The 12,157-nt window shown below is 45.7% G+C and overlaps 1 protein-coding gene across 1 annotated transcript; it reads right to left on the bottom strand.

The window, feature by feature from the left end:
- Positions 1–1,286: 1,286 nt before the first annotated feature.
- MED18 (mediator complex subunit 18) lies at positions 1,287–10,762 on the bottom strand. The gene is made up of 3 exons (XM_053576158.1): positions 10,586–10,762; positions 9,549–9,695; positions 1,287–1,887 (listed from the first exon to the last, which is right to left on the bottom strand). Exons 2-3 carry the CDS (start codon positions 9,619–9,621, stop codon positions 1,334–1,336), a joined length of 627 nt encoding a protein of 208 aa, XP_053432133.1. The 5' UTR covers positions 9,622–9,695; positions 10,586–10,762; the 3' UTR covers positions 1,287–1,333.
- Positions 10,763–12,157: the final 1,395 nt, after the last annotated feature.

Genomic DNA, 12,157 nt, shown 5'->3' with positions numbered 1-12,157 from the left:
TGTTGCCGTTGTCGTTGTTTAGCAGGCCTGGGCTGGGGTAGAACCTGCCAGCCTTGGTGTATGTTGCTGGCACCATAACCACTGAGCTAAGGGTGCTGAACCCATATGAAATTCTTTTTTTTTTTTTTGAGACAGAGTCTCACTATGTCACCTTGGGTAGAGTGCCATGGCGTCACAGCTCACAGCAACCTCAAACTCTTGGGTTCAAGAGATTCTCTTGCTCAGCCTCCCAAGTAGCTGGGACTACAGGCACCTGCCACAACACCCGGTTATTTTTTGTTGTTGTTTGTAGTTGCCATTGTTGTTTGGCAGGCCTTGGCTGGATTAAACCCCATCTCCAGGGGGATGTGGCTGGCACCCTAGCTGCTGAGCTATAGGCGCTGAGCCCCATATGGAATATTTTGAGACAGAGTCTCAAGCTGTTGCCCTGGGTAGTGTGCAGTGGCATCACAGCTCACAGCAACCTCCAACTCTTGGACTTAAGCAATTCTCTTGCCTCAGTCTCCCAAGTAGCTGGGACCACAGGCACTTGTCACAAGGCCCAGCTATTTTTTGTTGTTGTTGTTGTAATTGTCATGTTGTTTGCCAGGCCCAGGCTGGATTCGAACCTGCCAGCTCTAGTATATGTAGCTAGTGCCCTAGCTGCTTGAGCAACAGGCGCCGAGCCCATATGGAATATTTTTATAAATCTCATATACATAAATTTACAAAAAATAAAAGATAAGACTAACATGTCTCTTTGGATAATAGGATTTTTTAAAATTACTTTGTCTATGCTGTATTTAAAAAATTTTCAACAACAAATGCACTAATTTATGAAAGGTAAAAAAACTGTTATTCTATCAAAATTAAAACTAAAAAAAACTGTCTTTTTTTTTTTTTTTTTGCTGCAATTAGTAACAAACCCATCCCAAATTAGCAGGGTAAGGGAGTAAAGATTAGAATGACAGAATTATACAGATATTTCTCTTCATAGCCTTTATTTCCATACAACACAAGCTTGCAGCCCTTATGTTATAAATTTTATACACAAATGGTAAAACAATTAAAAGAGATTTTTCTTCCCCAAAACTAATTTATTCCAGTTTCTCCTCTTTATTCAGAAGAATTAGTTAGATTCTCTGTTTTATCCTGAGGCTTTAATTTAGAAAGGTTATCATGAAAGTGAAATCACCACCCGAGGAAAACAGTACAAAGAACCAACTACATCCTTACTGTCCTTCTTGAAGGAAGAATGCCTGGCTGGCAGTGGTGAAATGGGGCATTTAAAACATCATCTTTTTTCTAATAGGTGAGGACAGGCCCCCAAAGGCGGACAGAGAGACCTTCTTAGTCACATGAGCCTTTTGGGGTCTATTTTCTCTAAGTGAACCAGAGGTTTCAGCTGCTCAGCAAAGTTCCTCATGTCATCAGATACCATGTCCTGCCCAGCTGGTGCAACGACACTTAATTCCACAAGGTAGGAGAGTGATAAGGCTTCAGTGCTATCTGTGTTCCCCGGGACTAGGATGCGGAAAATCTTGTACACCATAATCTTCATGATGCCCTTACGGAACAAGTGTCCTTTGGCAACAAACTCATGGTCCATGCGGAATCCCATCTCCATCAAGAAGTCAGTGAGGTTCTCAGATGTGGCAATGTCCACACAGTTTCTCACTAGGGCATGGCGGTTCTTGTCTCCCATTTCTGGCTGTCCTAGGTAACGCAGATGCCAGGGTGCCCCTGCCCTATCCATAGAGCGCCGGGCCCTTAGAACAAATGGGCTGGCCTGCTGGCCCTTAAGGAGGAACACCATCTCATGGTCAAGGAAAGTCTCAGGTTCCATGTTGTCACACAAACCACGAAGGCGGTGGATGAGGCTTTCCAAACTGTGATCTAAAACACTTCCTGAAGAGGGGAAAAACACCATTTAGTACCATTTTTTTCTGGGTCATGGCATTAGCAAAAGATTGAAAAACCAAAACAGTTTAGCGCAGTGTTCCTTAAAAAGTCAGGATGACTACATGAGTTTTAGAGGAGTTACACTGCCAAAGAATTGCATAAAGTGAGAAAGTTGTTTTCCCTTTTAATTTTTCTGCATTTTTTCTTTATTTCCTTTTTTTTCTTTTTCTGAGACAGAGTCTCACTTTGTCACCTTCTGTAGAGTGCCATGGCGTCACAGCTTACAGCAACCTCAAACTCTTTGGGCTTAAGTAATTCTCCTGCCTCAGCCTCCCAAGTAGCTGGGTCTATAGGAGCCCGCCACGACACCCAGCTATTTTTTTGGCTGCAGTTGTCATTGCTGTTTGGCAGGCTCAGGCTGAGCTTGAACCCACCACCTCCAGTGTATGTGGCTGGCACCCTAGCGGCTTGAACTACAGGCGCCGAGTAATTATTTAGCACTACAAAGTCTCTAAGGCAGTGGTTCTCAACCTGTGGGCCATGACCTCTTTTTAACAATGAAAATATGCTGCAGCATTAGGAAGGTTGAGAACCACTGCTCTAGGGCTTCTCTAATAATGCTAATTTCTAGCAGGCTCCAAGCATTTAGTAGGCAGCAGTATCTGTCTAAAAATGTAATAAGGCTCGGTGCCCATAGCTCAGTGGGGAGGGCGCCAGCTACATACACTGATGCTGGCGGGTTCAAGCCCAGCCTGGACCTGCTAAACAACGACAACTGCAACCAAAAAATAGCAGGGCATTGTGGCAGGCACCTGGACTTCCAGCTACTCAGGAGGCCGAGGCAAGAGAATCGCTTAAGCCCAAGAGTTTGAGGTTGCTGTGAGCTGTGATGCCACAGTACTGTACCCAGGGCAACAGCTTGAGACTCTGTCTCAAAAATAAAATAAAATAAAAGGAAAAAGCAAATGTGGCAAAGTGTTAGCAATTGGTAACTCTAGATGAATACGGAGTATTCATTATACTAGTCTCTTGTCTTTTTCTTTGAATTCTTTTTTTTATTTTATTTTATTTTATTTATTTTTTTTTTTTTGTAGAGACAAGAGTCTCACTGTACCGCCCTCGGGTAGAGTGCCATGGCGTCACACGGCTCACAGCAACCTCCAACTCCTGGGCTTAAGCGATTCTCTTGCCTCAGCCTCCCGAGCAGCTGGGACTACAGGCGCCCGCCACAACGCCTGGCTATTTCTTTGAATTCTTAAAAAATAATAAAACATGAGCCGGGTATGATGGCTCACACCTGTAGTCCTAGCACTGTGGGAGGCCAAAGTAGATAGATTGCTTGAGCTCAGGAGTTGAAGACCAGCCTGAGCAAGAGCAAGACGGCCCCTCTAAAGAGCCGGGTGTTGTGGCTGGCACTTATAGTCCCAGCCACTCAGGAGGCTGAGGCAAGAGAATCACTTGAGCCCAAGAATTTGAGGTTGCTGTGAGCTATGATAAGCGCTCTACCGAGAGTGACAGAGTGAGACTCTGTCTCAAATAAAAAATTTGTTTTTAATTAATTTATTTAAATAAATTTTTTTTTTTTTTTTTTTTTTGCCGGGGCTGGGTTTGAACCCACCACCTCTGGCATATGGGACTGGCGCCCTACTCCTTGAGCCACAGGCGCCACCCTATTTAAATAAAATTTTAAAAGTGTGTGTGTGCGTGTGTGTGTTTCTGGCAGTTTTGGCCAGGGCCTGGCTTGAACCCACCACCGCCACCCCTGGTATATGGGGCCGGCGCCCTACTCCTTGAGCCACAGGCACCACCCATAAAACAGTTTTGTTTTTTTGGTAGAGACAGAGTCTCACTTTATAGCCCTTGATAGAGTGCTGTGGCCTCACACAGCTCACAGCAACCTCCAACTCCTGGGCCCAAGCGATTCTCCTGCCTCAGCTTCCCGAGTAGCTGGGACTACAGGCGCCCGCCACAACGCCCGGCTATTTTTTGGTTTGCAGTTTGGCTGGGGCTGGGTTTGAACCCGTCACCCTCGGTATATGGGGCCGGCGCCTTACCGACTGAGCCACAGGCGCCGCCCTATAAAACAGTTTTTTTTTTTGTTATTTTTTTTTTTGGTAGAGACAGAGTCTCACGGTACCGCCCTCGTGTAGAGTGCCGTGGCGTCACATGGCTCACAGCAACCTCTAACTCTTGGGCTTACGTGATTCTCTTGCCTCAGCCTCCAGAGCAGCCGGGACTACAGGTGCCCGCCACAACACCCGGCTATTTCTCTGTTGCAGTTTGACCGGGGCTGGGTCCGAACCCGCCACCCTCGGCATATGGGGCCGGGGCCCTACTCACTGAGCCACAGGCGCCGCCCTATAAAACAGTTTTTTAAGAAGATGACTGGCTACCCATGAAGAGAAGAGAGAGAGATGATCCAAAGTGGAAGCACTGTGGTAAGTAGGTTAAAGTAACTGGTACAGAGCAGATGCTCAAAAACATTAGCTAGGCTGGACACACTGTCTAACCCAGAAGTTTAAAACATTTGGGTGGGCGACATAGACTCAATCTCAAAAAAAAAAAAAGAAAAATTGGCAGCACCTGTAGCTCAGTGTGTAGGGCGCCAGCTACATACACCCAGGCTGGCAGGTTGGAACCCAGCCTGGCCCAGCTAAACAACAATGACAACTACAACAAAAAAAAAATAGCTAGGCATTGTGGTGGGCGCCTGTAGTCCCAGCTACTTGGGAGGATAAGGCAAAAGAATTGTTTAAGCCCAAGAATTGGAGGTTGCTGTGAGCTGTGACGCCACAGCACTCTACCAAGAGCTACAAAGTGAGACTCTGTCTTAAAAAAAAAAAATGTCCACAAAAAATTTGAATGAGAAGGTTCACAGCAGCCATTTTTGTTATTGTTGTTGTAGTTGTCATTGTTGTTTTAGCTGGCCCAGGCTGAGTTCAAACCCAGCAGCCCCTACCCACTGAGCTACAGGCGCCGCCATTTTTTTTCCCCCACCCTTGGTAGAGTGCCATGGTGTCACAGCTCACAGCAACCTCAAACTCTTGGGCTTAAGCAATTCTCTTGCCTCAGCCTCCTAACTTGCTAGGACTACAAGCTACCCGCCACAACGCCCAGGTATTTTGCTGTTATTGTCGTTGTTGCTTTAGCTGGCCCAGGCCGGGTTGGAACCCACCAGTCTCCGGGTATGTGGCTGGCACTGCAACCACTGTGCTATGGGCACTGAGCCCACAGCAACCATTTTCATAGTAGCCAAACACCAGAATCAAGAAACATGTTGTGGGTTCGGTACCTGTGGCTCAAGTAGCCAAGGCGCCAGCCACATATACCTGAGCTGGCGGGTTCCAATTCAGCCTGGGCCCTCCAAACAACGACAGCTGGGCCCTCCAAACAACGACAACCAAAAAATAGCCAGGCATTGTAGCGGGCGCCTGTAGTCCCAGCTACTTGGGAGGCGGAGGCAGGAGGTTTGCTTGAGCCCAGGAGTTAGAGGTTGCTGTGAGCTGTGACACCATGGCACTCTACCAAAGGCTACAAAGTGAGACTCTGTCTCAAAAAAACAAAAAAACTCCTGTAAGATCATAAAGGAGAATTTTAGATGACCTTAGAATTTTAGTTAAGTTTAGCAATGTCTTTTTATTTTTCTTTTTTTTTTTTGTAGAGACAGAGTCTTACTTTATGGCCCTCGGTAGAGTGCCATGGCCTCACACAGCTCACAGCAACCTCCAACTCCTGGGCTTAAGCGATTCTCTTGCCTCAGCCTCCCGAGTAGCTGGGACTACAGGCACCTGCCACAACGCCTGGGTAATTTTTTGGTTGCAGTTTGGCCGGAGCCGGGTTTGAACCCGCCACCCTCGGGCATATGGGGCCGGCGCCTTACCGACTGAGCCACAGGTGCCGCCCTGGAGAAAATATTTTCAAATCATATATATGAGAAGGGGTTAACATCAACAATATATAAACAACCTCTAAAACTCAACCACCAAAAACCAAATCACCTGATTTAAAAATGTGAAAGAATCTGAACAATTCTCCCAAGAAGTTATCAGATGGTCAATAAGCACATGAAAAGATGCTCCCTTTTACTAACCACTGGAGAAATGTAAAAAACCACAATGAGATAATAGCTCCTTTGGACAGCCACTATCAAAAGAAAACAGCCCATGGCTCATGCAGTGGCTCACGTCTGTAATCCTAGCACTGAAGGGGCAGAGGAGGGTGGATTGCCTGAGCTCACAAGTTTGCGACCAGCCTGAGCCACAGCAAGACCTCGTCTCTAAAAATAGCCAGGCATTGTGGTGGGTGCCTGTAATCCTAGCTACTTGGGAGGCTGAGGCAAGAGAATCACTTAAACCCAAGAGTTTGAGGTTGCTGTGAGTTAGGACGCCACAGCACTCTACCAAGGGTGACAAAGTGAGACTCTGTCTCAAAAAAAAATAAAGAAAGACAAAAAACAGGCCAAAACAGAAGAGGCAGCAGCTCCAACCTCTAATCTTAGCACTCTGGGAAGTGGGGCAGTAGGATCACTAGAGGCCAGGAGTTTGAGACCAGCCTCAGCAAGAGTAAGACACCCCCCCACACACACACAAAAAAACCCCAGAAAAATCAGCTTGGCACAGTAGTGCATGCCTGTAGTCCTAGCTACTTGGGCGTCTGAGGCAGGAGCATGCCTGAGCCCAGGAGTTTGAAGTTTCAGTGAGCTCTATGACACCACTGCACTCTAACCTGGGTGACAGAGTAAGACTCTGTCTCAACAACAATAAAAAAAAAAAAAAGGAAAAAAACAAACCCTAAAAACAACCATTGGCAAGAATATGGAGAAAATGGAACACTTGTGCACTGTTGGTGGAAACATAAAATGTGCAGCCACTATGGAAAACAATATATAGAGGTGAATAAAAAATTAAAAATAGAATTACCATATAGTCCAATAATCTCACTCTGGGTACACAGTGAAAACAATTCAAAACAGGATTTCAAAGAGATATTTGCACACCCATGTTGATGTTAGCACTATTCATAATAGCCAGGAGGTGGAAGCAACCCAGATGTCCATCAACAAATGAATGAATTAAGAAAATGTGGACTTGGCACCTGTGGCTCAAGTGGCTAAGGCACCAGCCACATATACCTGAGCTGGCAGGTTCAAATCCAGCCCGGGCCCGCCAAACAACAATGACGGCTGCAACCAAAAAATAGCCGGGCGTTGTGGCAGACACCGGTAATCCCAGCTACTTGGAGGCGGAGGCAGGAGAATCGCTTGAGCCAGGAGTTGGAGGTTGCTGTGAGCTGTGTTGCCACAGCACTCTACCCAGAGTGACAGCTTGAGGCTCTGTCTCCAAAAAAGAAAAAAAAAAGAAAAGAAAAGAAAATGTGAGAGGGCGGTGCCTGTGGCTTAGTGAGTAGGGCACTAGCCCCATATACTGAGGGTGGTGGGTTTGAACCCAGTCCCAGCCAAAACTGCAATAAAAAAATAGCCAGGCTGGGTTAGCGCCTGTGGCTCAAGTGGCTAAGGCGCCAGCCACATACACCTGAGCTGGCGGGTTTGAACCAGCCGGGGCCTGCCAAACAACAATGACAGCTGCAACCAAAAAAAAAAAGCCAGGCGTTGTGGCAGGTGACTGTAGTCCCAGATACTCAGGAGGCTGAGGCAAAAGAATTGCCTAAGCCCAGGAGTTGGAGGTTGCTGTGAGCTGTGATGCCATGGTACTCTACCAAGGGTGATAAAGTGAGACTCTGTCTCTTTAAAAAGAAAAAAAAAAAAAATAGCCAAGTGTAGTGGCGGGCACCTGTAGTCCCAGCTACTTGGGAAGCTGAGGGAACAGAATCGCCTAAGTCCAAGAGCTGGAGGTTGCTGTGAGCTATAATGCCACAGCACTCTACCAAGGGTGACAAAGTAAGACACTGTCTCTAAAAAAAAAAGAAAATGTGAGAGAAACTTACAATGCAATACTATTGCAGCCTTTTAAAAGATGGTGATTTTGTCTCATATTTTAACATGGATTAACCTTGAAGACATTATGCTGAGATAAACCAGTCATAAAAGGACAAACACTGTATTATTGCACTCATAAGAGGACTCTAAAGTAGTCAAAATCAGAAACAGTAGAGGCTCAGCGCTTGTAGTTCAGCGGCTAGGGCGCCAGTCACATATACCGGAGCTGGTGGGTTTGAACTCAGCCGGGAACTGCCAAACAACAATGACAATTACAACCAAAAAATAGCCAGGCCAACGTTGTGGTGGGTGCCTATAGTCCCAGCTACTTGGGAGGCTGAGGCAACAGCATTGCTTAAGCCCAAGAGTTTGAGATTGCTGTGAACTATGACACCATAGCACTCTACGGAGGGCAACACAGTGAGACTCTGTCTCAAAAAAAAATATATATATATATATAGAAACAGAAAGTAGAAAGGTAGCTGCTAAGAGCTGGGAGTAGACAGGAGGAGAAATTAATGTTTAAAGGGTAAAGATTCAGTTTTACAAGATGAACATGTTCTAGATATCTGTAATACAATAATGTGAATATATTTAACACATTTAACTGTACACAAAAATGTATAAGACGGTCTGGGGGCAGTGGCTTACGCCTGTAATCCTAGCACTCTGGGAGGTCAAGGAAGGAGGATCACTTAAGCTTAAGAGTTGGAGACCAGCGGGGCGTGGTGGATCACGCCTGTAATCCCAGCACTGTGGGAGGCTGAGGAGGGAGAATCGCTTGAGCTCAGGAGTTCAAGACTCGCCTGAGCAACAGTGAGACCCCGACTCATGAAAAAAATGGAAAAACCCAGCCGGGCACCATGGCAAGCGCCTGTAATCCCAGCGGCTTCCGGAGGCTGAGGCAGCGGGGTGCCCGCAGCCCGAGTCTGAGGTTGTGGTGAGCTACCATGCCCACTGCACTCTGCTCAGGGACATAGGGTGGGACCCTGTCTCACCAAAAAAAAAAAAAAAGGGCAGCGCCTGTGGCTCAGTGAGTAGGGCGCTGGCTTCATATGCTGAGGGTGGTGGGTTCAAACCCAGCCCTGGCCAAACTGCAACAAACAAATAGCCCGGCGTTGTGGCAGGCACCTGTAGTACCAGCTGGGAGGCTGAGGCAAGAGAATCACGTAAGCCCAAGAGTTAGAGGTTGCTGTGAGCCGTGTGACGTCATGGCACTCTACTGGAGGATAGTACAGTGAGACTCTGTCTCTACCAAAAAAAAAAAAAGAGTTGGAGACCAGAGGAGCAAGAGACTCAGTCTCTACTAAAAATACAAAAAATTATCTGGGCATTGTAGCAGGTGCTTGTATTTTTAGCTACTTGGGAGGCTGAAGCAGGAAAATCTCCTTTGTTGTCCAGGTTGAGTGCCATGGCATCATCATAGCTCACAGCAACCTCAAACTCTTGGGCTCAAGTGATCCTCCCAGGTATGCTTCAGCTTCCTAAGTAGATAGAACTACAGGCACTGGCCACAACGCCCAGCTAATTTGATATTTTTAGTAGAAACGAGGTTTCACTCTTCCTCAGACTGGTCTCCAACTCCTGAACTCAAGCAATCCACCCACCTTGGCTTCCCAGCGTGCTAGGATTAAGGTTGAGACACTGTGGTCAGCCTGTAAAATAGTCTTTCATCTCCAGGGAAGTGGAAGAGAAAAGAAAAAAGGTAATCCAAGCCCCCTGATTCACTTACCCTGTAACAGGTATTCCATCATGTTAATGGTTCCCCCAGTGACTGGCATCATGGTTACTGGAGGTGCCTCCATGATGTCTTTCTGATCAAGTGGAAGACAAGAGAAATGGACTCAGAGCCTCCAATCAGGAAAGGCAAAAGATACACCTGGAAAAGAGTTATACTTGTTTATACATCGGAACAGAGGAGAGACACCAGATCTGCCATGGTATTGGCCTTGAAATCAAGATTCATTCATTCATGTAAAACTTTCTGAGTATCTACTTACATAGCCAGTTCTAGGAACTGAAATAAGAAATAAACAAATTGTCTAATAGTTATCACTATTAAATTAAAAAAGGAAAAAAAGATAAACATAATAATACAAATATTAAAAAGAGATCATGGAGTTACAGCATATTCTTCTCGTCTCAATTCTGAAACCTCCAAAAGCTATCTGTGTAACCTTGAAAAAGTCATGTAATCCCTCACCCTGGGAGTCAATGATATTTAAGCCCAAAGGTTATGCGGCTCAAAGGACATAATGGGCATGTAGTAACATTCAGAAGATATGAAGGGTGACTTGAGTGACTTAAGGAACCTTATCTACCTTTCATTTTATAGATACTGAGATTCAGAGAGGGGCCAAAAGATACACACAGCAAGTCAGTGTGGACCAGACTAGAATCTAACGTGAAGTTTTCTGTTTTTGTTTTGAGACCTAGTCTCACTCTGTCACCCTGGGTAGAGTGTCGTTGCATCACAGTTCACAGCAACCTCAAACTGCTGGGGTCAAGCGATCCTCTTGCCTCAGTCTCCTGAATAGCTGGGACTACAGGCACCCGCCATACATACGCCCGGCTAATTTTTCTATTTTTAGTAGAGACTGGGTCTCACTCTTCCTCAGGGTGGTCGCGAACTACTGAGTTCAAGCAATCCACCGCCAGGGCCTCCCAGAGGGCTGCGATTACAGGACTGAGCCACTGTGCGTAGCCATGAAGTTCTTTTTAGATATTTTAGGTCCTCCTAAACAGGCATTCAGGACGTGTGAAACTTACACTAGAAACACGCCTCCGCGCGCTCTAGTTTCTTCTCCCCAAACCAGGAATAACATCCACCCGCGCGCCTTGGAGCGTTCAAGCAACAATTACCCCAGCCCCTAGGTTAACCGAGCCCGGTAAGCTCACTGACGGGTACACCCCACTAACTTCCTCCTCTTCCAACTTCCGGAAGGAAGCCGACGACGCGACCCCACGACCCTGCAACGTAAGGAAGCCGAGATGCAAAGCTGCTTTTCTTCCAGGCAAGGAGAAGCGCATGCGCAAAATTCGGAGCTGCTATATAAAAGATGGCGGCGGCGTCTGCAGTGTTTTTGTAGGAGTTACCGGGATCCTTGATGTCAAATGTCCTCCAGGAAAAAATGTTTTCAAGTTCAACGACTTGGAGGTGTTTGTGTGTAGGAAATCATTTGGAACTGATAGGAATGAAGGAAGAGATTATGTTTAAACTTTGAGCTCACAGCAGATCTGTTGGGGAGGACGTAGTAGGAAGGAGTGAGCCTGGGGGAAGGGAGCTGCAGAAAGTAGAACAGAATGTTATGAAACAAAGACTTCTTTTTGTAAAGTACCTAAATGTAGAAAGGGAAGACGCCCTGGACTGTGATTTTGTAAGTTTAGCGAATATTTACTGAATGCTGCTAATAAGTCAGGCTTATAAAGTGCAGAGAGGAGGTACCAGGGTGGGGTAAGGTGAATGAGGGCACTAATCTAGAATGCAGAATTTAAGGGGACAAGCTCAGTAATTAAATAGTAATTAAATAATTCAGTGTTTATTAAGGCAAGTGAGTTGTCACACGTTCCTGAGAGGATTCCGACTTCCGTGGCTACCATCCTGCTGGTATTCTAATATAGTCTTACAGAGTACAAAAACACATTATGAACAAAATACAAAAATTATCACAGCAATCCTAGGGGTCAAGTACCATTATTACTGTAATTGTGCAGGAGGGAAACTTAGGCAACAAGTGGAGAGGCTGTGATAATCAGCTGACATCAGAGTCCACCCTCTTTATTACCACCACTTAAAGCTCTAATTCCCTGCTTTAACTACCTTACATTACTTCTCATTCATTCTTTTTTCCTAAATTGAACATTTCTTTGTTTCTTTCTTTTTTTTTTCTTTAAACAGAGTCTCACTCTGTTGCCCCAGGTTAGATCATGGCATCAGCCTAACTCACAGCAACCTCAAACTCTTTAGGTTCAAATACTCCCCCTGCCTCAGCCACTACAGTAGCTGGGACTATAGGCACCCAACACTATGTCCAGCTCATTTTTCAATTTTTAGTAGAAACTAGGTCTCACTCTTGGCTCAGGCTGGTTTTGAACTCCTAAATTCAAGCCATCCTCCTTCCTTGGCCTCCCAGAGTGCTAGGATTATAGCCATGAGGTGCCACACTCAGCCTAAATTGAACATTTCTTGAAAGCCTACTGTGTCTACACAATCATTTTACTGTTGACTCCATTCTCCCTTCAAGAGTTCATAAGCCTACAACTTAAACTTGACCTAATAATGTAACCTAATCATTTGAACCATCATATTAATCTGAAATTTAAAAAAAGGAAAAAGGGGCA

Source organism: Nycticebus coucang, chromosome 22, assembly GCF_027406575.1.
Source record: "Nycticebus coucang isolate mNycCou1 chromosome 22, mNycCou1.pri, whole genome shotgun sequence".
NCBI classification, from domain to species: domain Eukaryota; kingdom Metazoa; phylum Chordata; class Mammalia; order Primates; family Lorisidae; genus Nycticebus; species Nycticebus coucang.
The sequence above is the reverse complement of the archived record's forward strand: the minus strand, read 5'-3'. Positions and strand labels throughout refer to the sequence as shown.

Bases quoted from the DNA above. Each gene is read 5' to 3' on its own strand.
- MED18 (XM_053576158.1), bottom strand. From the start codon at position 9,621: ATGGAGGCACCTCCAGTAACCATGATGCCAGTCACTGGGGGAACCATT. The intron at 1,888-9,548 runs GTAAGTGAATCA...TCCCCTCTTCAG, and splicing joins GATGGAATACCTGTTACAGG to GAAGTGTTTTAGATCACAGT.